Source organism: Bos grunniens, chromosome 16 (assembly GCF_055505025.1).
Source record: "Bos grunniens cultivar Pamir isolate PY7600 chromosome 16, Bosgru_T2T1.0, whole genome shotgun sequence".
In the NCBI taxonomy this organism is placed as follows: Eukaryota; Metazoa; Chordata; class Mammalia; order Artiodactyla; family Bovidae; genus Bos; species Bos grunniens.
The window spans coordinates 53,374,841-53,401,177 of NC_141180.1; the positions used below are offsets into that span (position 1 = coordinate 53,374,841).

Below are 26,337 nucleotides of genomic sequence, written 5' to 3' on the forward strand. Positions count from 1 at the left end.
TAATTAGTTGCTACTTCAGTCATATTTGTGCATAGTAATGTTTGTGTAAGTGGTAAATGTAGTGTTTCAATATTTATAAACTCAAGAATTTATCAATAAATATCTTTTAAAACTCTCAGAACAAAAAAGAGGACCAAGAATGGATACATTCATTAATGTTCCATTTAAATATCATACAACTCAATCTTCTGAGTCTGCAAAGAATAAACAATATTAATAAAGAAATGTAGCCTAGAATACCTACTGTGTAGATTTCAAAATGACCTGAACATTTTTATACTGTGCAAGAATTGGTACAAGTTCACATAATACTTTTTATTTCTTTAATGCAAAATAGATTGTTTCAAAATATGAGTGTCTCATCAGTGCTAGGAAAATAAATATAGGATGCAAATGGTGCTCTGAGTTGACTGTTAAAAGATTTAGATATTCAAAAGAGTGGCAATCACGTTTTGCCAAAGCTTGAGGTTCAATAAAAAGAATTGTAATTATCAATGAAATAATCAAAAGATCAGTTTCACGCTATAACATATTTGAAAGAACAGTATCTTCAAAATTAAAATATTGATTAAATGATTTAAAATATTCAGGAAGTACCTTTTAAAAGATTAACTAGGGACTTCCCTGGTGGTCCAGTGGTTAAGAATCTGCCTTGCAGTACAGGGGATAGGGGTCTAATCCCTGGTCAGGAAACTAAGATCCCACATGCCACGGAGGAGCTAAACCTGCACGCCGCAACTTCTGAGCCTCCACACTCTGGAGCCTGTGTGCCACAACTAGAGTCTGTGAGGCAACGAAAGATCCCACAGGACGCAGCCAAGTAAACACATAAATATACATATTTTAAAAAAAGATTAACACTAGCTAGCATGTGCTTGAGCATAATCAAGCATTTCCCAGCATGAAATATTCAACAGTCATTTTAAAAAGAACAGTATCTATATAAGAATACATTACATTCTAGATTTATGTTCCCACTTATTGGAAAACATATACCGACTGAAATGAGAAAACAGCTTATTTTAAAAGTTATAAATCAAAAAAGTAAAACATGCACTTTCTATGAACCTTCAACTGTTTCATATAAAAGCATATCAAAATTTATTTTAAAACAAGAAATTTTAAATTTTGTTGATCTTGTGGAGTTAGAATAATATTTAAAATAATAACCAAACTTTATTGCCGATGTTTAAGAAAAACAGTGTCAATAAGACATAGTTTCATGGAAACATTTTGTTCAGACAGTACTAGTGCCTGTAGGTTAGGGGAAAGTCCCTATTTTAGTCAAACTTTTAGAAATATTTCTAAATGTTTTTAATCTGACACTAAGTCATTGTATTCAATTACCCCTGGATGATGTAATGAAGGATGTAAAGTACTTAGTACTGATTTATCCTTACTACTTATTTATCTTATAAATGGAAGTTTGTACTTCTTGACCACCTAATCTCTATTTCATTTTTTTCCGTTCTGATCTTTATTATTTCCTTCTTTCTACTAACTGTGGGCTTTGTTTGATTACCTTTTTCTAGTTCCTTTAGGTATAGGGATAATTTTCTTGAGATTTTTTGTTTGTTTCCTAAGTTCGACCTGTACCACTATAACCTTACATCTTAGAACTGCTTTTGCTGCATCTCAGACTTTGGAACATTGTGTTGGAAAACTCTTCTATATGTAGTTGTAGTTTTGCTGTGTCCATGGGAGGAAACAAGCTTAGGATCTTTCTACTCTGCCATCTTGATCCCACCCCCACAGAATTTAAAATTTTTATATTCATTTGATGTATCTTGTAAAAGGAAAGTAAACATGTAGAAAAAATTAGAGAATTAGCCTTAATAAACCATATTCTAATAGTGATAGTCACACTTTCCATGACTTTATAAGAAATGTGTTTCTGTTAAATCGATTTTATTCTATAATTAATAAAAGTAATAAAGCCTATAAGGATAAATAAAGGAAGCTTTAGAGAAACAAAGAAATATCATATACCACTTGAAACAAAACAAATTATAAATTCTAAGAAGGCTGTTCAAACATCTAGGTAAATTATGTAAAGTGAGGGATGACAAGAGTCAGCAGTGTAATGAATTTTTAAGTTGTTTCTATTTATTAAATGCTGTCATTCTGCCAAATGATGTTTGCAAAGCTCCATGGATTGAAAGTAATAAAAAATCAATCTGAATTATTAAGTATATTATTTCATGGTAACAGAGAGGCCTAGCCAGTCCCCACTTCTCCCCATACTTTTGGGGAGGCCAACTTGACTCTTCCAACCCCAGACCTATGGGTTAACTGCATCCAGCACCACATACAGCAGAGACAACACCCAGCTGAGCCTAGCCCAGGGCTGAGCCATGAGCAAAGAAAGAGTGGTTATTGTTTTAAGTAACTAAGTTTGGGGGTTGTTTGTTTTGTAGTGATAGACCATTGCAAATGTCCCTTTATCCACTAAGTGGCCTTTTTAATTTGGTGTCCACTGTGGATAGAACTCATGGCTTCTAGAAAGAAGTGTGTAATGAAGCAAACTCCCTTATAGCTTAGGTAACATACACCTCCAGATCTTATACCTGCATTTGCTCTGATTCCCACAGCCACCCAAGCCCCATTCCACAAGCAGAGACACAAAGACTCTGAGGTCTGGGCCAGGCTTGGGCTCCAGGGGTCAGTTGTCCTCAGACATCAGAATACTTACCACCCTGTTTGTGTAAAGGATGTTGTTGTTTTTAAAACATATATAAGATCCACCACTTTAACCATCTTTCAGCATTTGGTTCTGTGATACTGAGTACATTCACATTGTATACAACCATCACCACTATTCATCTCCAGAAATTGTTTTAACTTCCCACACTGAAACTCCACCCCCAGTGAACAGTAAGACCCCATTCTCCTTGCCCCAGCCCTGACAACCACCATTCTACTTTCTGTCTCTATAAATCTGATTAGTCTAGATACTTCATATAAGTACAATTTGGAAAACTCAGCAGTGGCCACAGGACTGGAAAAGGTCAGTTCTCATTCCAATCCCAAAGAAAGGCAATGCCAAAGAATGTTCAAACTACAGCACAATTGCACTCATCTCACACGCTAGCAAAGTGATGCTCAAAATTCTCTAAGTCAGGCTTCAACAGTACATGAACCTTGAACTTCCAGACATTCAAGCTGGTTTTAGAAAAGGCAGAGGAACCAGAGATGAAATTGTCAACATCCGTTGGATCATAGAAAAAGCAAGAGGGTTCCAGAAAAACATCTACTTCTGCTTTATTGACTATGCCAAAGCCTTTGACTGTGTGGATCACAACAAACTGGAAAATTCTTCAAGAGATGGGAATACCAGACCACCTAACCCGCCTCCTGAGAAATCTGTATGCAGTTCAAGAAGCAACAGTTAGAACTGGACATGGAACAACAGACTGGTTCCAAATTGGGAAAGGAGTACGTCAAGGCTGTATATTGTCACCCTGCTTTTTTAACTTCTATGCAGCATACATCATGCAAAATGCTTGGCTGGATGAAGCACAAGCTGGAATCAAGATTGCTGGGAGAAATATCAATAACCACAGATATGCAGATGAAACCACACTTATGGCAGAAAGCAAAGAAGAACTAAATAGCCTCTTGATGAAAGTGAAAGAGGAGAATGAAAACGTAGGCTTAAAACTCAACATTCAGAAAACTAAGATCATGGCATCTGGTTCCATCACTTCATGGCAAATAGATGGAAAAATAATGGAAACAGTGATAGACTTTATTGGGCTCCAAAATCACTGCAGATGGTGACTGCAGCCATGAAATTAAAAGATGCTTGCTCCTTGGAAGAAAAGTTATGACCAACCTTGACAGCATATTAAAAAGCAGAGACATTACTTTGCCAACAAAGGTCCATCTAGTCAAAGCTATGGTTTTTCCAGTAGTCGTGTATGAATGTGAGAGTTGGACTATAAAGAAGGCTGAATGCATAAGAATTGATGCTTTTGAACCATGGTGTTAGAGAAGATGCTTGAGAGTCCCTTGGACAGCAAGGAGATCCAACTAGTCCATCCTAAAGGAAATCAGTGCCAAATATTCATTGGAAGGACTGATGCTGAAACTCCAATACTTTGGCCACCTGATGTGAAGAACTGACTCATTTGAAAAGACCCTGATGCTGGGAAAGATTGAAGGCAGGAGGAGAAGGGGATGACAGAGGATGAGATGGATGGATGGCATCACTGACTCAATGGACATGAGTTTGAGTAAACTCTGGAAGTTGGTGATGAGCAGGGAAGCCTGGCATGCTGCAGTCCATGGAGTCACAAACAGTCAGACATGACTGAGCAACTGAGCTGAACTGAACTGAACCACACTGTCTTATAATTCAATTTTTAAAATTTTATTTTATTGAAGTATAATTTATTGACAATGTCACATTAGTTTCTGCTGTACAGCAAAGGGATTGAGTTACATATATATTGTTATATAATAATATATATGAGTTATATATATATATGAGTTTTAGGGGCTTCTCTGGTGGCTCAGTGGTAAAGAATCGCCTGCAATGCAAGAGACCTGGGTTTGATCCAGGGTCAGGAAGATCCCCTGCAGAAGGGAATGGCAAACTACTCCAGTATTCTTGCCCAGAAAAGTCCATGGAGCCTCGTGGGCTACAGTCCATGGTGTCACAAAGAGTTGGACACAACTGAGTGACTAACACATACATATGAGTTATATATATATATATATATGTATATATATTGTTTAATTCAACTCTTTACATGTTGAATATCTATCTCCCTCTATAAACTGGGACATCTTTGCCATAAAGATTTTCTCTATGTCAAAGATTCACAGACTTTCTTCTTTGAATCACCATTATCCCTCCCAGTGTCTGGTGTATAATAGATGTCTAGTAAGGATTCAAGAAAGGGATGTGTATGTGTGTGGATGGATAGATGGGTGGATGGACTGATGCAAGTACCACTGTCACGAGTCGAGTAGTTGACTTAAGTCTGCCCACTGATGACATGCAGATGGATCGAGTCTATTTCCTACTTATTTACCTAAGAGCACTTACCAGTCCAATTGTCCCCCAAAACATTGCACAATCCATGCCCGTAAGAATCTAACAGAGACGAACAGAGCCATCTATGACTTTGATAAGAACCCTAACAGAGAACTGCAAATACTTATAGAGACACCTAGCACGAGGCTTCGGACATAGAACATGTTCAACAGGAGTATTTTTCACTGAGTTGAATCAGACAACAAACTAGCCAGGAAGCTTTGAGCTTCAATTTCCACTTTGAAGCTATGTGACTTTAGGCAATTAATTTATCTCATCACGCCCTGCAGATGTGTTTCAATTCTAACAAGAACGCCAGGTATAAGCCAGCTTCGCCTGTGCAGACAGGAGCCAGCCTTTCACAGAAGCCACATTTTCGCCAAAATGGTGGGGAGAAGGACAGAGGGGGACCAGGGAGGACCAGGGGGACTGGGAAACCACAGAACTGGTTCCAGAGAGTCCTTGGGTTAGGGAGGGAGAGGAATGGGAAGCAGCTTCCAGCTCATGTTCTGAACTCACCGAAATGTCATCTTCCTGCCAACGCGGCCTTCTGTGGAAATTGTGATTTTGCTATTATTAGCTCTGTTAAACAGGCACTGTAAACAGATTGCAAACAATGAGCCTTTGTCAGAAACACCCCATTCTGTTCTTGGCCCTGGCTCCTTTCACACCTGGAGATACAACATCTATTTTAACAATACTGCTTAAGAGGCAGCTGTGGTGTCAGGGGAAATTGTCTTACTCAGAAACTGAAGGCATTTCAGGAGGCGGTTAATGGTACATGCTGGAGTCTGCCTTTATCCTCATAAAGCACAAAAGTGGATGCCTCCAGACAGGGCCAGCGTTACTACTAACATGGAAACTATGTGTTGCCATTCCTGTTTTTCCATTTGCTAATTCAGATAGATTTGAGGGCCTGAGTGTTTCCGTCAGATGTGAAATATCTTCCCATGCTTCCCACCTGCTGTGAGCGGGTGTGCTGTCTTTAATAACAATTTCAGGCGTTCTGCAGAAAATCTGAGGCTACTAAGTTTAGCCCCACAGCTAATGAGTCTGTAACTCACAAGATTAATGTTAGACCTAATTTTATGAAGTCTGAATATCACTGTCATGATTTCCTTTCTTCAATGTGCTCTGAGAGTCCCGTCTCTTCTCCTTGAAACTTTCCACACCTCTGTGCTCTACTGGCACTTTCATTTTTATTGATTAAAGCTGTGAGTCACTTATTCCATTTTGTTGATTCCTATAAAGGATATCTGAAACCATTACAAAGATCAGAGTGTTTGTAAACATACATGCACACACCGTCATGCACATACTCAAAACAAGTCCTTGAAGTGTCATCTGAATGAGCACCACATGTGACAATGACCCCACCAGATAACAATAGCAACTGTTATGTGTTCTGTGAAAGTACTGATATTCTTTGAAAATATTCTGATATCTGATATTCTGTGAATGTATTGATAAATAGTGGTTATTAATAATCAATGCTGGAGGAGTGGGATGAATTGGGAGATGGGGATTGACATATATACACCAGTCCTGGGTGTTCTTTGGAAGGAATGATGCTAAAGCTGAAACTCCAGGACTTTGGCCACCTTATGCAAAGAGTTGACACATTGGAAAAGACTCTGATGCCGGGAGGGACTGGGGGCAGGAGGAGAAGGGGACGACAGAGGATGAGATGGCTGGATGGCATCACTGACTCAATGGACGTGAGTCTGAGTGAACTCCGGGAGATGGTGATGGACAGGGAGGCCTGGCGTGCTGCAATTCATGGGGTCACAACTGAGCGACTGAACTGAACTGAACTGATGCACAAAATAGATAACTAATGAGAACCTACTGTATAGTACAGGGAGCTCAGTGCTCTGTGGTGACTAAAAGGGAAGGAAATTCAAAAAAGAGGGGTGCCAGATCCTGAGCAAGTACTTGCCATGCACTCTCTCCTCTCATTCCCACACTCTGTGATGTGGGTATTTATCATCTCCATGTTATCAATGAGAAAACTGAGCCTCACAGAGGTCAGGCCCTTACCTAAGGTCACACAGCAGACAGCAGGGTCTGCTAGGATCCATGTCCAGCTCTGACTCTAAATCCCACTCACTAAGCCTCAGAGGTAGAGGCCGAGGGATGTGGACCTCCTGGATAGAGATTGAGGAAACCTGGCAGCTCAGCCTCTGAGAGTGAAAATGGGCTGTTGTACAGTTCAGGGCCAGGGAGCCTCACAAACAGAAGGGCTCCAGCTGGGACTGTGCCAACCTTCACGTCCTGGTGTGCAGGGCAGGGAGCAGATGCCAAGACAGTTAGACCTGATTAGCCTATGGTCTCTGCTGATCCTCTGGAACAGGCCTCGAAGAAACCCATCTGCCCCAGTGAGACCAATCTCCTCCCATATGCCATCTGGAAGGCCCAGAGGTACAGAGAAGTTAAGTAACTTTACTAACAACACGCAGCTAGTAAGTGGAGGAGCTGGGATTCAAACCCAGGCAACCTGAGCACAGAGCTGGTTTTCAAACCTTGCATTTCAAAAAAAGGCCTGGACTAACTGCCTCAGATTAGTGCAGGTCCTAAATGACTTCACAGCTCAGAGAGGGCGGTGGCTGGAGAGGGGAAGCTAGGTGGAGAGTTGATCCTTTAGCCACACCTGGAAGAGCAGGGAGGCGGGATTTATGGAGGTGATGGAGGGGAGGGTGCCAACCTGCGTGCTATTTCATCAGTCACTGAGCAGATCAGCTTGGCTGTGAGTTTATTAATAGAGGGTTTAGGGGGGAAGCCTAATTAGAAAAGTAGGTTTGGTGGCCTTGAGTGTCAAGCTGGATGAAATAAAAACAAGTTCAAGAGAAGTTAGAGTCTACCTTTTCCAAGTGCCTCCCACATCATGTTTCTGTACAAACAACTCTAGAAGAGGTGCTGTTTCTGCACAAGACCCCTGTAAATGTTACGGGGAAATGTAAGGCATAAATGAAGCCTCAGAAGTCCCCAGAGGCTCTGAAAACTGCCATCACAAATTCAGCCAGTACCTACCACCTGTGAGGAGAGATGGAAGGGAAGAGCCAAAGCCATGGAAAGGAAGACTCTGTGGCATAAGTACACCCTCACGTTGAAGATTAAAATGGACAGGACTCCCCTGATGGTCCAGTGGTTAAGACTTTGCACTTCCAATGCAGCGGGCAACAGGTTCAATCCCTAGTCAGACAACTAAGATCCTATATGCCATTTGGTGCAGCCAAAAGATAAAAAAAAATTTTTTTAATTGTTTAAAAGATGTAAGCAGTTACCTGGAGAGGGGAGGAAGTTATAGAGGTAAAACAACCCCAAAGAACAGGTAACCTCAAAATCTTTCAAATGGCCAATTGTAGTATTTAGGCTTTCATTATTTTCCCATTTGTTTAACAAACATTTATTCATGGTCTACCGTCTGCCAAGTACTGTGTTGGCATTTAAAAGCAAATATGCTGATATACTGGTAATTCTCAAACCTCCAAGCAAAAGAATAAGATTCCACTGGCAAGCCTCCATTTGGAGTTGCCTGAAACCACTCCTCAACTCCTGTCCACCCCCGTGCCACACTGAGGTGTGGAGGTGAGATGGGAAGAGACTCAAAGAAATACCCCATGGAGCTCCCTGCAGGGGTTAATAATCAGCCACCTGTTGCTTTGGCTAAGCCGTGAAAAAACACACCATGGGAAAAGAATAAAAGCAAAATACACCAATACAGTATAATCTAAACAAAAGTACATCGGGTTGATTAGTTGGGGTCATTGTGCCCTGCTAAGCTAAGGAAAAACAGTGTGGACCTTGGAATGCCGGATCAGCGCAAGTTCAGAAAGCTGCTTGTGCACACACCAAGATGTTTTCCCAAAGCATATGCGGGTCTATGACCTCTAACTGGGTGATACCCCTTGAGCAAGAAAATAACAATGATAGTTCAAAGTAACCAATAAAATGGGAGACATGACCAGGGACACAGGAGGCTGATTTTATCATAGCACAGCAGATGCACTTTCTGCATGCCAAGACACTAAGTAAAAGTCATGTGGCTCCGAGGAACAGGGCTCTTGATCCAAGAGGTCTTGAGTCGCCCGGTCCCATCTTTAAAACTTTAATTCTGTCTCTAGTTTCTTGTTCCCAAACTGTGTCTTGACCGCTTTCAATCCCTACCTGCTGCTCTGGCCTCAGCAGCTCTCTAACGCAGGCCAAGGAGTTCTTCCCTGGGGCTGGGCAGCTGTGTGTGTATTCTGGGTTAAAAATCTTCTCTCCTCCCTGAGATAACTTGAGTTAGGTGTAGAAATATCACTTTAAGCTATAGAGCAGCCATCAGAGATATGTGTCCAACTGTTGGCAAAAAAAAAAAAAAAATCCAAAAAGCAATCCTGGCCAAACCCTCCAAGAGTCAGCTTCGAAAAGGGGGCAGCTTGCAGTTTATGGGACAAAAATCACTTTTGCCTGCACATTGAAAGGTATATAACTCGTTTTCATTTAACCCCATCTCCTCTAAGGAGACTAAACCGTTATTTTGATTCAGAATGTAGACTTATAATAACGAGATCTGTTATACCTTCAAAGTGCTCCTGAACAAGATGTGAGCACAGAGATGCTAGGAATTCAGCGACCCTCTGTGGCAGAGCCTGTGGAGAGCAATGCACTGAGTTTCCGTCCCTGAGAATTATTCCATTGTTCTAATGTCCAGGCAAAGGTGAGGCAAAAGCAGATCCAAACTCAGAAAAGGAAGTTTGGGCATTTTCAAGGTTTCTGAACAGCAATGATTGTGCTCACTCAGCCACTTTGATCACCAGAGCTCAGCCTTTTTAATCAATTCTCACAGAGATCTGGAAAACTGATACACAGAATGATCCCATGTAAAATGCCCCCCCTCCCCACCGCGCAAAAAAAAAAAAAAAAGAATCAGGAAGAAGCTAGTGGCTTGGCCCAGGGCTTAATGCTAAACCAGCTTCAGAATCGAGAACAGAAGTTTCTAGAATCAGCCTTTACTCTCACAGTAAGTTCCACAACCTGAGAATCTGGCCAATAAAATTCAAAATCTTTCAACACTCAGAATCAGCAGCATCGAGTCAGAGCTAAGAAATAAGTAAGTGTTGCCTCGTGCTGCCAGCAAAATAAAGAATGTGTAAAAATCTAGTTAATTACTCAGGACATGTTGGCAGACACCTCTGCTTGTCAAATTCCTGGTTGTCTGTATGGTTGTTTACATCTGCATTAATTTGCACTTGTGGAAGTTTTAAATACTTCTTAAGTAGCAGCAAAGATATTACCAGAAACTGTGCTGTTTTAGAAAAATTCCTCTTCTCCATTCCTGATTTATTCACAGGTATAGGACACGTTGCCATAGAGCCATGACTCTTGAGCGTGGAGAGATCTTAAATGGATCTCACACTCAGACATCACAGCTAAAGCCACTGCCATCCTTCTGGCTCTGCCTGGACCATGAACTTGATCCCCAGACTTCTACGCTTGCAGTGCACAGTTCCAATGCAAAGGCTCTAAGAAAATCTAGACACTCATTAAACTTGAAAAAAAAAATGGGTGACGGTGATCAGGGGTTAAAGCTTACAGTCGTAAGACAAATCTGTTCTGGTGATGCAGTGTACAGCATGGTGACCATAATTAACAATACTGCATATACAAAATTTGCCAATATATACGTTAAAAGTTTTCATCATAATAAAAAACTGTATAACAATGTGAAGTGAAAGTGAAGTCACTCAGTCGTGTCCGACTCTTTGTGACCCCATGGACTGTAGCCCACCAAGCTCCTCCATCCGTGGGATTCTCCAGGCAAGAATACTGGAGTGGGTTGCCATTTCCTTCTCCAATAACAATGTGAGGTTGACTGATATTAACTAGATTTACTGTGGTGATCATTTCATAGCATATACAAATATCAAATCGTGATGGTATACATCTAGAACTAATACAATGTCAATTACATCTCCATAAAACTAGAAAAATAATTAAAAACTAAAACTGACAAAAACATATTGAGGAAAAAATTTTTTAAATATCATTTAATCATTTTGAATTTTTTCATTCATTCAACAAATGTTTCCTGAGGACATATTTTGTGTCATATTGTACCATTAGGTCTTGGGGACACGTATTCAAAGATTTATCACATCACCTCTGCCTACAAGGAGTTCACAGTTCAGGGAAGGAAACAAACACGGGGAGAAAAACACAGTGGAGTAGGTGTGTACGGTGGAGTGGGAGTGAAGTTGACATTTACACACTAAAACTCAAATATGCAGAAACTAGAAATATACTTTCTATAAGTAGTCTTAGCTTACGCTCAATTCCCGGTGACAATACACATACACAAATCTTAAATTTTTCAGGAAGAGATAACTCAGGCCCAGGGCTTCCCTGGTCGTCCAGGGTTAAGACTCCATGCTTCTGCTGCAGGGGCCTTGGGTTCAGTCCCTGGTTGGGGAATGAAGATCGCGCATGCTGCATAGTGCAATCAAAAAATAACAACAACAACAACAAAAAAAAACCTCAGGTTCTTCTAGGTTAAAAACATTACTTTCAGGTAAAGATTCACTCACTTTCCAAGTTCAAATTCCCTTTCAGTTCTCTTCCCCTTTAAAAAGGAGCTCTAGTTTAGCCACATACCCAATTCCTTCTCAATATGGCACCAGGTGCAGCAGGAAACTTCCTAACCTGTTGGTGTCCTCTACTGAGGTCTTTCTGGTCTCCTCTGGACACTTATTTCTTACCCCAGTGTCCACTGCTGTGACTGACCTCTCTTAGTGCTCTGGGTTGCAGTGCTCCCTGCTAGGGCTGAAGTCCTGAGTATCTGGCCCTCCTCTCCAGCCTCCTTTATCCCATCCCTGACTCTTCTCTATCTTTGGCTCCTTCAGCCTGTCTATATTCTCACTCAGGCCCATGTAAATGCCAAGTCTCACAAGCCACTCACCTTGGTTGCTCTCATAAGCCACACTGCTCCACAGCTCTACATGGTAGTCATTTTCTAGGACTGCCAGAAATCTGGAATCAAGGCCATGGCCCTTCGAAGTCCCTGCAGGAGGAGTCTTCCATGCCCCTTCCAGTTTCTAGTAGATCTCAGTGTCCCTTGGCTTTCAGCAGCAACACTCCAATCTCTGCCTTGACCTTCACATGGCCTTCTTCCCTGTGTTTTTCTCTGTTTTCTCTTCTTATAAAAACACCAGTTATCAGATACAGGGCTCCTAAGAGATTTGCAGTCTCCCAGGGAAGCAGACAGAGTGTTTGCTCTAATGTTCCCAGAGTCCCCAGATCACCTGGTAATTACTCAATTCCCTTTAGAGGTTTGAGGTCCAGATCTTGAGCCCACTTGGGAGAACCAGATCATTCCCATGTAAACTTCCCTCTCTGCCTACTGTTTTCATATACATTGTACACTATACTCTGAATGCTACTGCCGCTTCTGATCACCAAATGCAAGGTCAGGGATAGGGAGGGTGGGAGGATTTCCACATATTAAGCAGTTCTGCAGAATACTGCCAAATGCTTTTTCTGCAGCTGTTAAGATGATCGTTATGAGTTTTAAGCCTTCATTTCATTCTTCTGCAGACACTAGCTGGGTGTCCTATAATTCAAGTCAATTCTGACACTATTTACCTGAAGATAGTGTCAGATTCCACATGTTGAAGGCTCAGTCCCACAAGCCTTCCCCATTTCAGATGGGGAAGTCTAGATGCAAGTCTAAATTGTTACCTGTGCTTCTGATCAATAGGCTATAAATCGGAGGTTCCCATTACCCTCTCCTTGGGTTCAATTAATTGTCTAGAGAGAAGGCAATGGCACCCCACTCCAGTATTCTTGCCTGGAAAATCCCATGGCTGGAGGAGCCTGGTAGGCTGCAGTCCATGGGGTCGCTAGGAGTCAGACACGACTGAGTAGGACACGACTGAGTGACTTCACTTTCACTTTTCACTTTCCTGCATTGGAGAAGGAAATGGCAACCCACTCCAGTGTTCTTGCCTGGAGAATCCCAGGGACCGGGGAGCCTGGTGGGCTGCTGTCTATGGGGTCACACAGAGTCAGACACAACTGAAGCGACTTAGCAGAGTGGCTCACAGAACCCAGGAAGTCAGTTAACTTCCTAGATTACCGGTTTGCTACAAAGGATTCTAAAGGGTATGAATGAACAGATGAAGAGATACATAGAGTGAATCTGGAAGGATCCCAAACACAGGAGCTTCTGTCTCCACAGTGTGGGGTGCACGCAAATGTGTTCTGGTTCACCAACTTGGAAGTTTTCGATGTTTGTGGAGGCATAGTTCATAGGCATGGTTAATTAAATCAGTAGCCACTGATGATCAAAGTCAATCTCCAGCCTCTCTGCCCTCCCCAAGGTAGGTGGTGGGATTGGAAGTTCTAACCCTCTAATCACATGGTTAGCTCCCTGCCAACCAGCCCTTACCCCTAGATTACCAGAGGGCTTTCCAAAAGTCACCCTGTTAATCTAAACTCAGCTGTGGTTCAAAGGAGCTTGTAGAGACTCCCTGATGATCCGGTGGCTAAGACTCCACACTCTCAATGCGGGGGGCTGGGTTTCAATGCCTGGTCAGGGAACTAGATCCCACATGCTGCAATTAAAGATGTTCCATGCTGCAACCAAGACCCAGGGCAGCCAAATAAATAAATACTTTTTAAATAAATAAAGGAGCTTGTAATGAATAAAAAGACATTTATTTCATCCTTATATCTCTGAAGCCATTTCAGGAACTGAGGGCAAAATATGCATATATGTATGTGTGTATATATTGTAACATAAAATGTTCTCATTGCTTGTATTGCTTAGAAAATTTCAAGTGTTTGAGGAGCTATGAGCCAGAAAATGTGGACAAAGGCAAGATACATGTCTTTTATTATAAGTTATAATATCAGCTGCCCCATTTCTCCCCTCTCCCCCCTCCCCAGGCACTGGGGAGCAGGGTGGGGGAGAGGGGAGTTTCCTTTTTTCTATGAGGTGAGGATTTCCTTACCTCTTATCCTGAGCTCCATCTGTATTCATAGTAAAAAAGTCCACGATCTGCAGAGGTTCAGACTGGCTCCCTCCTATTAAGCAAGGGCCAAATGTGAGTCTTTAGCCCTTTCAGCAAAGTTTAGCCTTCAAGACTACTGCCTGGTTATAGATTCAAAAACTCTAATATGAAATTTAGAACTGAACCATGATCCTCTGTCATAGGCTATCCCCTTCCCACCCCCACCCCCACACCCCCCCACAGCCTCTCTTGAGATGTTGATTCAGTGTTTGTATAGCTACAGGACAGCTGTAGCTGCACAGAAACTGTACAGAAGCTCAGGATATTTAGTCATGAAAGAACTGCCTTTTAATTGAATATCATTCATATACTACCCAGCACATCTACTGTATGGGCTATGGCAGCACATATATGATCCCTTGAAGGAACTGTGTCTTATCCATCTTTGTTCACAACATCAGCATCATGCCTGCCACATGGTAGATGCTCATTATGTATGTGTTGAATGACTATGGGGATCTGGAAGGCTTCATGATAGAGGCAACACTGAGTCAGGCCTTGAAAAATAGCTGAGTAGGATTTTGACCAAGGGACATGGGCAGGAATGACATGACAAAGGGCAAAAGAACAGAGGCATAAAAGAGAGTGGATCTTCAGGAATGGTGAGGAGTCTGGCATGACTGGTGGGTGGTGGCAGGTGAGGCTGGAAAGCTCAGTTGAAGCAAATTCTAAAGGACTTGAGTGATATGCCACCCACTGAGTTGAGATTTTAGTGGGAAGGAAATGGTGTTGCAGACTGAGAGTAGAGGGTGCTGCAATATTGTTCGTGTGAATTGTCAACCGAAAAAATGTACAACGTGAGGGCCGTGAGTTAAGATTTATTTAAGGCCTAATGAAGACTATAGCCTGGGAGACAGACTGTCAGATGGCTCTAAGAAACTGCCCCAATGAGGTAGGAGGAGGTCAGTATATATGTGATTTTGGTGACGGGAGTTGCATGCAGTCAAGCACACATTTTGGCAGAAGGTTGATGCTAGCCACAAGGAGCAGATGTCTCCATTAATTGTTTTAGTGCTTTTCTAGATATGAGGAGATGCAAGAATTTGGGTCCATAAAATCTTCTCCTGAAAATATAACTATCTGGAGTCCTATTCTGCCAGTTTTTCGTAGAGCACAGACTGCCTCATTTCTGATCCACACTCTGAACTCCTTTCAGTGGGTGTTGAAGGTCAACAGCTGCAGTGCCTAGCGACTTCATTCTTGTGGAACCAGGTGGAGAGTTTGACAATTTTTTATCGGCAGAATTAATGCTTTGCTGGTCTGTGAAGAAGGCTGAGGGCCGAAGAATTGATGCTTTTGAACTGTGGTGTTGGAGAAGACTCTTGAGAGTCCCTTGGACTGCAAGGAGATCCAACCAGTCCATTCTGAAGGAGATGAGCCCTGGGATTTCTTTGGAAGGAATGATGCTAAAGCTGAAAGTCCAGTACTGTGGCCACCTCATGCGAAGAGTTGACTCATTGGAAAAGACCCCAATGCTGGGAGGGATTGGGGGCAGGAGGAGAAGGGGACGACAGAGGATGAGATGGCTGGATGGCATCACTGACTCGATGGACGTGAGTCTGAGTGAACTCTGGGAGTTGGTGATGGACAGGGAGGCCTGGCGTGCTGCAATTCATGGGGTCGCAAAGAGTCGGACATGACTGAGCGACTGAACTGACTGAACTGAACTGAACAGATTACAGGAGACGCCAGCAGGCCTGGGGGTTCTTCCCTGACCCACTGAGACTGATGTTAGCAGATGCAGCTGTGTTGTTCCCACTCCTAATTAAGTCCCATGGTCTTATCATCATAGACTTAGTGCTGGGTCAATCCACACTGACATTCTGAGGTTCCCATAAGGCTGAAGGAAACACCATGCCAGCAACTAGACCACAAACTAGAAATATTTCAAAGAAACACATTCAACCACAAAAGAATGCTTCGCTTTTTTCAAAAGAGTCAGTGCAAATCAAACTGCTGAATCATGTAGCCAGATATATACATATATATCTCAAATGATAGATACTATTCATCAAATTCAAGTGCTGCAGTCCTGTTGACTACAATGTGAATATTTTTACCAGTCTTTGTTCTATGACCAAAAGGATCAGCTTCCCAAAAAGGAAGGATCTACATCAGCACTTTTTCTCTGCCTTTTAATGAAACATTGTTTGCTCTGACATGAAGGATTTGTGATAAAAACCAGTGGTTTTTTCCTCTAGTCCCCAAACAAGACTTAAATTCAATTTGTTTAAGATCAAGAAGTACCTTACTATCTTAAATATCACCAGGCATAACATTATCTCTGAATTTCCCATTATTCTAAGGATGTCCAAGGACAAATAATCATACAGCATTTATGGGGATTGTGAGCCTCTATACAAAGTAAACTTGAGATTTTTTTTCCTTAATGTCTTTTCTCTGTATATTTTAACTCTTTTAAAGAAGACAATAGGACAAAAAAAGAAGCTGGAAATTATTATAATAAAATGTTTTTGAAACCTTGAGTGATGCAAGCAATAATAGTGTACAAAAAAAAAATCCTTTTTAAAAGTTGCCCACAAAGATCTCAAAGAACTAAGGATTCAGTGGATTTATTTCCCAAGAAAGGGTAATAAGTGAGGCTAAGGCACTTGCAAGTGATTTGGAAAAACTAACGTGTTCTAATTTGAAAAATATATAAATAAATAGTGATGTTGATGAAAAAAGTAACCTGTCAATCTAAGAAAGAAATGGAAAATTTGAAAACAAACTTATGGTTACCAGGGGGAAAGGGTAGCAGGGGATAAATTGGGAGGCTGAGATTGACATACACACACTGCTGCTGCTGCTGCTAAGTCGCTTCAGTCGTGTCTGACCCTGTGCAATCCCATAGACTGCAGCCCACCAGGCTCCCCCGTCCCTGGGATTCTCCAGGCAAGAACACTGGAGTGGGTTGCCATTTCCTTCTCCAATGCATAAAATAGATAACTACTAAGGATCTACTGCATAACACACAGAACTCTACTCAATACTCTGTAATGACCCGCAGGCAAAAAGAATCTTAAAAAGAGTGGATATATGTATATGTATAACTGAATCACTTTGCTGTACAGAAGAAAGTAACACAACATTGTAAATCAACTATACTCTAATTTTAAAAGATGTTTTTTAAAGTAGGGTATTGCAATTGTAGGGCTTCTCAGGTGGTGCAGTAGTAAAGAATCTGCCTGCCAATGCAGGAGACCTGAGTTCAGTCCCTGGGTTGGGAAGATCTCCTGGAGTAGGGAATGGGTGCCCACCCTAGTATTCTTGCCTGGAGAATGCCACGGACAGAGGAGCCTGACAGGCTAAGTCCATGGGGTTACAAAGAGTTAGACACAACTGAGCAACTTTCAGATTCAAACAATCTGATCTCTGAATTCACCCTCCACCTTTGCATAGCATCTCTCAGTTAACCTGTCTAGAGCATCTCTTTAATAATGTTCCAAATCTTTAGAAATTCCCAGTGGTGAACAGGAAAATTGATATTTACTTGGCTCCCATCCACTGATCTCATACTCAGTTCTGATCTTTTCTCTCACTCTTTCACAGTCTGGCCAAACTGGTCTACTCCCTGGCTGGCATTTCAACCATTGAGCTGGGAATACTGCCTCCCCTCACCTAGCATGTCCCCACCCACCCCAACACCCACTCACCAACTGTTCCCTAACAAACATTCCTAGTTATTTGAGACTCACCTCAAATTCTGCTTTGATAAAGACTTCTCTGGTCATGAAACTGAATGAGGCCCTGTGGAGCTCCCAGGCAAGGAGATCTTTTTATCTCCCCGTCTTCACCCCACCATTTCCTGTAGGCAAAACTCCAGCCTCCAGGACCTTCCTGAGTTCCAAAGCGCAAATTCAAGTTATTGTTAATCAAAGAAGGAGCAGCCAAGAAAGCACCTGAAGCAGGATCAAGGGGACCAGAGATTAAAGGAACCATTAAGATTACCTAAGGGACTTCTCTGGCCGGACCAGTGGTTAAGACTCTGTGCTCCCAGTGCCGGAGCATGGTTTGATCCCAGGTAGGGGAACTTAGCCAGAATAAAAAAAGCGTTACCTGCTACTACTAACACACACCCTAATCTTATCAGCAACCCCACCCTTGAACTGTTGCTATAAAGTGAAAGTCACTCAGTCCTGTCCTAGTCTTTGCAACCCCATGGACTGTTGCCTGCCAGGCTCTTCTGCCTATAGAATTCTCCAGGCAAGAATACTGGAGTGGGTAGCCATTTCCTTCTCCAGGGGATCTTCCCAACCCAGGGATCAAGCCTGGGTTGCCATAAAACCCCTCATCAAATCCTCTCAGGGTTGAGACACATAGTTTTTCAAGACAGAAGCCCACTGTGTCCCCCTTTGCCGGGCAATGCAGTAAAGCTATCCTTTCCTCAGTTCAGTTCAGTCACTCAGTCATGTCCGACTCTTTGTGACCCCAGGGACTGCAGCACGCCAGGCCCCCCCACCCCCGTCCATCACCAACTCCAGTTTACTCAGACTCATGTCCATTGAGTCAGTGATGCCATCCTATCATCTCATCCTCTGTCATTCCCTTCTCCTCCCACCTTCAATCTTTCCCAGCATCAGGGTCTTTTCAAATGAATCAGTTCTTCCCATCAGGTGGCCAAAGTATTGGAGCTTCAGCTTCATCATCAGTTCTTACAATGAATATTTAGGACTGATTCCTGATTGGATCTTCTTGCAGTCCAAGAGACTCTCAAGAGTCTTCTCCAACACCATGCTTCAAAAGCATCAATTCTTTGGTGCTCAGCTTTCTTTATAGTCCAACTCTCACATCCATACATGACTACTGAAAAACCATAGCTTTGACTAGATGGACCTTTGCTGGCAAAGTAATGTCTCTGCTTTTTAATATGCTGTCTAGATTGGTCATAACTTTTCTTCCAAGGAGCAAGCATCTTTTAATTTCATGGCTGCAGTCACCATCTGCAGTGATTTTGGAGCCCCCAAAAATAAAGTCAGCCACTGTTTCCACTGTTTCCCCATCTATTTACCATGGAGTGATGACATGGGACCAGATGCCATGATCTTACTTTATTGAATGTTGAGTTTTAAGCCAACTTTTTCACTCTCCTTTTTAACTTTCAATGGGCTCTTCAGTTCTTCTTCACTTTTCTGCCATAAGAGTGGTGTCATCTGCATATCTGAGGTTATTGATATTTCTCCCTGCAATCTTAATTCCAGCTTGTGCTTCATCCAGCCCAGAGTTCTCATGAGGTACTCTGCATATAAGTTAAACAAGCAGGGTGACAATCTATAGCCTTGATGTACTCCTTTTCCTGTTTGGAACCAGTCTGTTGTTCCATGTCCAGTTCTAACTGTTGCTTCCTGACCTGCATACAGGTTTCTCAGCAGGCAAGTCAGGTGGTCTGGTATTCCCATCTCAGAATTTTCCACAGTTTGTGGTGATCCACACAGTCAAAGGCTTTGGCATAGTCAATAAAGCAGAAATAGATGTTTTTCTGGAACTCTCTTGCTGTTTTGATGATCCAACAAATGTTGGCAATTTGATCTCTGGTTCCTCTGCCTTTTCTAAAACCAGCTTGAACATCTGGAAGTTCACAGTTCACGTACTGTTGAAGGCTGGCTAGGAGAATTTTGAGCATTATTTTACTAGCATGTGAGAGAGTGCAATTGTGCAGTAGTTTGAGCATTCTTTGGCATTGCCTTTCTTTGGGATTGGAATGAAAACTGACCTTTTCCAGTCCTGTGGCCACTGCTGAGTTTTCCACATTTGCTGGCATATTGAGTGCAACACTTTCATGGCATCATCTTTTAGGATTTGAAATAGCTCAACTGGAATTCCACCACCTCCACTAGCTTTGTTCTTAGTGATGCTTCCTAAGGCCCACTTGACTTTGCATTCCAGGATGTCTGGTTCTTGGTGAGTGATCACACCATCGTGATTATCTAGTTTGTGAAGATTTTTTTTGTATAGTTCTTCTGTGTATTCTTGCCACCTCTTCTCAATATCTTCTGCTTCTGTTAGGTCCATACCATTTCTGTCCTTTATTGAGCCCATCTTTGCATGAAATGTTCCCTTGGTATCTATCTCTAATTTTCTTGAAGAGAGCTCTAGTCTCTCCCATTCTATTGTTTTGCTCTATTTCTTCACACTAATTACTGAGGAAGGCTTTCTTATCTCTCCTTGCTATTCTTTGGAACTCTGCATTCAAACAGGTATACTTTCCTTTTCTCTTTTGCCTTTTGCTTCTCTTCTTTTCACAGCTATTTGGAAGGCCTCCACAGACAGCCATTTTGCTTTTTTGCATTTCTTTTTCTTGGGGATGGTCTTGATCCCTGTCTCCTGTACAATGTCACAAATCTCCATCCATAGTTCACCAGACACTCTGTGTATCAGATATAGTCCCTTAAATCTATTTCTCACTTCCACTGTATAATCGTAAGGGATTTGATTTAGGTCATACCTGAATGGTCTAGTGGATTTCCCTACTTTCTTCAATTTAAGTCTGATTTTGACAATAAGGAGTTCATGATCTGAGCTACAGTCAGCTCCCGGTCCTATTTTTGCTGATGGTATATATCTTCTCCATCTTTGGCTTCAAAGAATATAATCAGTCTGATTTCAGTGTTGACCATCTGGTGATGTCCATGTGTAGAATCTTCTCTTGTGTTGTTGGAAGAGGGTGTTTGCTATAACCAGTGCATTCTCTGGGCAGAACTCTATTAGCCTTTTCCCTGCTTCATTCTGTACTCCAAGGACAAATTTGCCTGTTACTCCAGGTGTTTCTTGACTTCCTTCTTTTGCATTCCAGTCCCCTATAATGAAAAGGACATCGTTTTGGGGTGTTAATTCTAGAAGGTTTTTTAGTTCTTCGTAGAACAGTTCAACTTCAGCTTCTTCAGCATTACTGGTCAGGGCACAGACTTGGATTACCTTGATAATGAATGGTTTGGCTTGGAAACAAACAGAGATCATTCTATCGTTTTTGAGATTGCATCCAAGTACTGCATTTTAGACTCTTATTGATTATGATGGCTACTCCATTTCTTCTAAGGGATTCTTGCCCACAGTAGTAGATATAATGGTCATCTGAGTTAAATTCACCCATTCCAGTACATTTTAGTTTGCTGATTCCTAGAATGTCAGTGTTCACTCTTGCCATCTCCTGTTTGACCACTTGCAATTTTCATGGACCTAACATTCCAAGTTTCTATGCAATATTGCTCTTTACAGCATTGGACCTTGCTTCTATCACCAGTCACATCCACAACTGGGTGATGTTTTTGCTTTGGCTCCATCTTTTCATTCTTTCTGGAGTTATTTCTCCACTGATCTCCAGTAGCATATTGGGCACCTACCGACCTGGGGAGTTCATCTTTCAGTGTCTTGTCTTTTTGCCTTTTCACACTGTTCATGGAGTTCTCAAGGCAAGAATACTGAAGTGGTTTGCCATTCCCTTCACCAGTGGACCACATATTGTCAGAACTCTCCACCATGACCCGTCCATCTTGGGTGGGCCTACATGGCATGGCTCATAGTTTCATTGAGTTAGACAAGGCTGTGGTCCATGTGATCAGATTGGTTAGTTTTCTGTGATGGTGGTTTTCAGTCTGTGTGTCCTCTGATGGAGAAGGACAAGAAGCTTATGGAAGCTTCCTGATGGGAAAGACTGACTGAGGGGGAAACTGGGTCTTGTTCTGATGGGCGGGGCCATGCTCAGTAAATCTTTAATCCCATTTCCTCTTTCCTACTTCACCTAAAACTCTGTCTCTGAGATTTGACTTGACCAGTGCAGAGAAGCTGAGCTTTTGGCATCAGTCACTCTGCAGTGTGTCCACTACCAGAAATGTTCTCTGTTCTCTGCATTCTCAGAGCACTTCGTGTGTGCTTAGGGAAGGTAAGTACCTAATGTGATGAAGGTGGAAGTGTCTAGGTGCCCAGACTCAAGGGACCCAGAGCAATTTCTTTAAAGTTTAATGTTTTTTAAAATGTATGTGAGTTTTGAATTCTCTGTAGTCTATTTATGGAGACCACCAATCTCTCAGGCAGATGTGCTACATTTTTTCTGAGGCCTCTGTTACACTGGGCACATGCTGTATACCCAGCAATACATGAGTTGAAGTCACACATCTGAGTTACAAAGAGAGGAAGGACTCAATAAAAAATGTCTGAATTAATAAACAGATAAATGAAAACTGTATTAAAGTCCAGTTTTTCTCCCTTCTATGGTTAAGAATAGCTCTTAATCTCTAACTTTCAGCTTGACCATCCCAATATTCAGAAAAAGAATGCCCTCTTATTAGCAGGACTCAGCCTCCTTAGAAAGCATTTGAAATATCTTTTGATTCCTGAAAGGCCATTTGGGGTCCACTACCCTGACCTCAACAGGCTTCTCAAAATATTTCTTCTAAAGACATATGCCTTCATACCAAAAGGAATTTGGGTGAATAAAGTTTCATTTCATTACATATATATGTAAGGAGAAAAGTTTGTGGTGATTCACTCAGGTCTGTTGCATAAAGGACATCACCCCAGATGTTTCAATACCCATCACCACTATTTCAGATTAAAACTAACCAGTTGCATGACTTCTCCATGGTCTAGTGGTTAAGACTCCATGCTTACACAGTAGGGGGCATGGGTTCAATTCCTGGTTGGGGAACTAAGATCCCACATGCTGCACATGGCAAAAAAAAAGTATATCAAGAGATTAGATTTTTTTTTTTTTTAAGTAGTTAGTAGCTACATCAGGGAGAAAAAAAATTATGTTTTTTTTTTCTATTTTTATGTAATATACTTAACACAGCCAAACCTATGAAAGAAAAGCCTGGCCACACCTATCTCTATCATAATAAGAAAATGCTTGCCTCTAAAACTTTATGTCAGTACATTAACACATTTTAAGACCTGTCCACCTGTGGCTATCTATCAACTATAAAAAGCAGTTAAATAAACTCAGGCACAGCTGGAGTAAGTGCAGAGAGAGGGTAAAGAAAACCCCAGAACCTCAGGATATCAGGATAACCAGATAGAAAGCTAACTTTATGAATGAAAATGCAAAGATCTTCTGAAGAAGAACCAGCTCCTCCCATCCTCCCACATCTCTTTGCCCAATTCACCTTAATCAATTTTCATTCCCTTTTTATATACGCCTACCCTATCTTCTGTATGGATAAATGTTTAATGTTACATCCTGGCAAGTTTCATCTGATTCCAGAGATGTGAAAAGGCATCTAGGACATGCAGCTCCAGTTCCCTCCTCTCGAGGCTTCCCAGAGTCCTTGTTATCCCATTGTGATTTGGATATGAACAGTCTGTCTCAAACTCCAGGCTTAGAATGACTCAAATGTTATCCCTAAAGATCCTTAGCAAAGTAGATTAGCTAAATATGACCTTAAATCATCCTTCAAGAAAAGAAAAATGATGCATGTCACCTTTAAAAAGCCATCTATTCAATAACAAACTAGTGGGTTCGTAAGAGTGATAATTATGTTTCCCCATGATGCAAACCCTATACAGTAGCACGGCCTCAAAAGAGAAGTATGATTTACTTCTCTTCCATCCCCACATTAGGAGGTAATCAAATGCTCTGGGTTCTTCATATCATGGTCTCAAGAGCAATGAGTAATTTATGTGTCTCATTATTATTTGTACCAGTCAATTAGTCAAAATCTATAGTCAGATTAACTAGCAGATGGTAGAGACCTATGAAAGTGGGACACAAAAGTAAAAGTTTATTTTTTATTTTTTATTTGGCTTTGCCACATCTTAGTTGCTGCATGTTGAGCCTAGTTTTCCAACCAGGAATCAATTCCCAGGCCCCCTGCTTTGGGAGCACAAAGTCCTAGCCACTGAGCCACTCAAGAAATCCCAGTTAAAGGCTTTTAAGTAAGAGATAGTATGGAGTACCTTAATGTCCCTTTCACTTTTCACTTTCATGCATTGGAGAAGGAAATGGCAACCCACTCCAGTGTTCTTGCCTGGAGAATCCCAGGGACGGGGAAGCCTGGTGGGCTTCCGTCTATGGGGTCGCACAGAGTCGGACACGACTAAAGTGACTTAGCAGCAGCAGCAGCAGTATGGAGTAAAAGAACTGGAGCAATGATTTACATTTTACCCTATGATCATGTCTTTTTTATTTCAAGAAATTTTAGGATCCTGGTTAAGACAGCAGACACAAAAGAAAGACAAAGGAAATTTCTGAGATGATGGTGAAAAAAGTCATCAAGATAGTGGCTGTTCAGTACACATAGGGCATAAGTAATCTAGTCTAGAGAAGGCCAGAGGCTCTAGAATCATCAAAAAGAGGAAACTGAAAAAGTTACCTCATGTAGTTACATGGTAAGAGTAGCTTCATACACTGGGAGCAAGTAGGGAGAATGAATTAATGTTAAGTACAAAGAATGTTAACCAGCCCAACAAGGCAAAAAGTTTTACAGCAAAGAAAAAGTAATCATAGCATACTACATGGCTCAGTTGTGAATTGTCGTTGTTTTTTAGTCCATAAGTTGTGTCCAACTCTTTTGTGACCCCATGGACTGTACACCATGAGCCTCCTCTATTCATGGGATTTCCCAGGCAAAAATACCAGAGTGGGTTGCCATTTCCTTCTCCATGGGATCTTCCCGACCCAGGGATCAAACCCATGTACCTGCATTGACAGGTGGATTCTTTACCACTGAGCCACCAGGTTAGGGTTATGGAATACTTAGACACACACACACAGGAATACTATTCAGTCACAAAAAAGAATGAAATTATCTGATATACTATTTTGAAAATGCTCATTTATTCACTGAAATAGTCACAGCAGGATTTCTATTTGCAATAACTTGCAAATACTTTCTAATTATTTCACTAAAAAAAGAAGAAGAAAATTTTTCCATTTGCAACATGGATGGGTTTGGACTTGGAGGGTATTATGCTTGATGCAAAAAGTCAGAAAAAGAAAGACAAATACTGTATGTTATCACTTATATGTGGAATCTAAAAAGAAACAGATTCACAAAGAGAACAAACTAGTGGTTGCCAGAAGGGAGAGGTAAGTGGGGAGGGGCAAAATAGGGGCAGGGGATTAGGAGATACAAGCTACTGTGTACGAAATAAATAAACTACAAAGACATACTGTACAACTCAGGGGAAATAGCTGATATTTTAAATAACTATAAACAGAATATAACCTTAAAAATTGTGAATCACTATGTTATATGCCCGAAACTTACATACTATTGTAAATCAACTATAGTTCAACTTTAAAAAAAAAATCAATTCCAGATAAACTGAAGACTTTAACATGAAAGGCCAAACTATGAAACATTTAGAAGATAATACAGCCCATATGTTCATAACCTCAACTGAACAGAAATGGCACCAAAAGCTAAACCATATAAGGGAAAGTTTGGTAAATGTACTAAGCTAAAATTATGATGCCTGTTCACCAAAAAACATGTAAAGAGAGTGAAAAGAGAAGCTACTTGTTGCAACATATAGTTGGGCTATTGTCTCACTCCATTCAGGCTGTGTGACAAAATACCACAGTTTGAATGGTTTACGAACAACAGAAATTAATTTCTCACCATTTTTGAGACTGTGAAGTCCAAGAGTGAAGTGGCTATAGACTCTGCCTGGTCAGAACTCACTTCCTAGTCCTAGTCAGTCATGCTCTCCCTGCGTCCTCACACGATGGAAGGGACCAGGGCTCTCTCCTGGATATCTTTTTCATCCCATTCAGGAGGGTTCCATCTTCATGACCTAATCACCTCCCAAAAGCCCTACCTCAATCATCATCACACTGTGGATTAGGCTTCAACATCTGAATTTTAAAGGGACACAAATATTCAATCTGGGTTTCTCAGGTGACTCAGCGGTAAAGAATCCACTGGCCAAAGCAGGAGAGATGGGTTCGATTCCTGGGTCAGGAAGATCCCCTGAAGTAGGAAATGGCAACCCACTCCAGTATTCTTGCCTGGGAAATCCCATGGACAGAGGAGCCTGGCGAGCTACAGTACAAAAGGTCCCAAAGAGTTGGACACGACTGAGTGACTGAGCATGAGCAAACACTCAGTCTATAGCCCGTAGTATCTAAAATACACAAAGAATTCCCACAAATCTATTACAAAAAGATACAGATCCCAATAGAAAAAGATTGGCAAAAGACCTGCTCTTTGCAGAAAAAGAAATACAAATAGCCATAGCCAAAGGAAAATGTGCTCACGTCATTCATAATGAGGGAAAAGAAAAATTAAAACCACAACAGGATAC

The 26,337-nt window shown here is 41.5% G+C and overlaps 1 protein-coding gene across 3 annotated transcripts in view; it reads right to left on the reverse strand.

Annotated features, from left to right (window-relative positions):
• CNIH3 (cornichon family AMPA receptor auxiliary protein 3) overlaps positions 1–26,337 on the reverse strand; it is a 179,363-nt gene that overhangs the window by 141,361 nt on the left and 11,665 nt on the right. The window contains exon 1 of one of the 3 annotated variants that reach the window (XM_086345156.1): positions 11,982–12,127. The exons of 1 other annotated variant lie outside the window; for it this stretch is intronic. In XM_086345156.1, coding sequence (XP_086201282.1) covers positions 11,982–11,996 — 15 coding nt within the window. In that variant the 5' untranslated portion in view covers positions 11,997–12,127. Of the gene's footprint in view, positions 1–11,981; positions 12,138–26,337 lie in introns of those variants that run through there. One more of the 3 variants, XM_086345162.1, reaches the window with a different exon arrangement.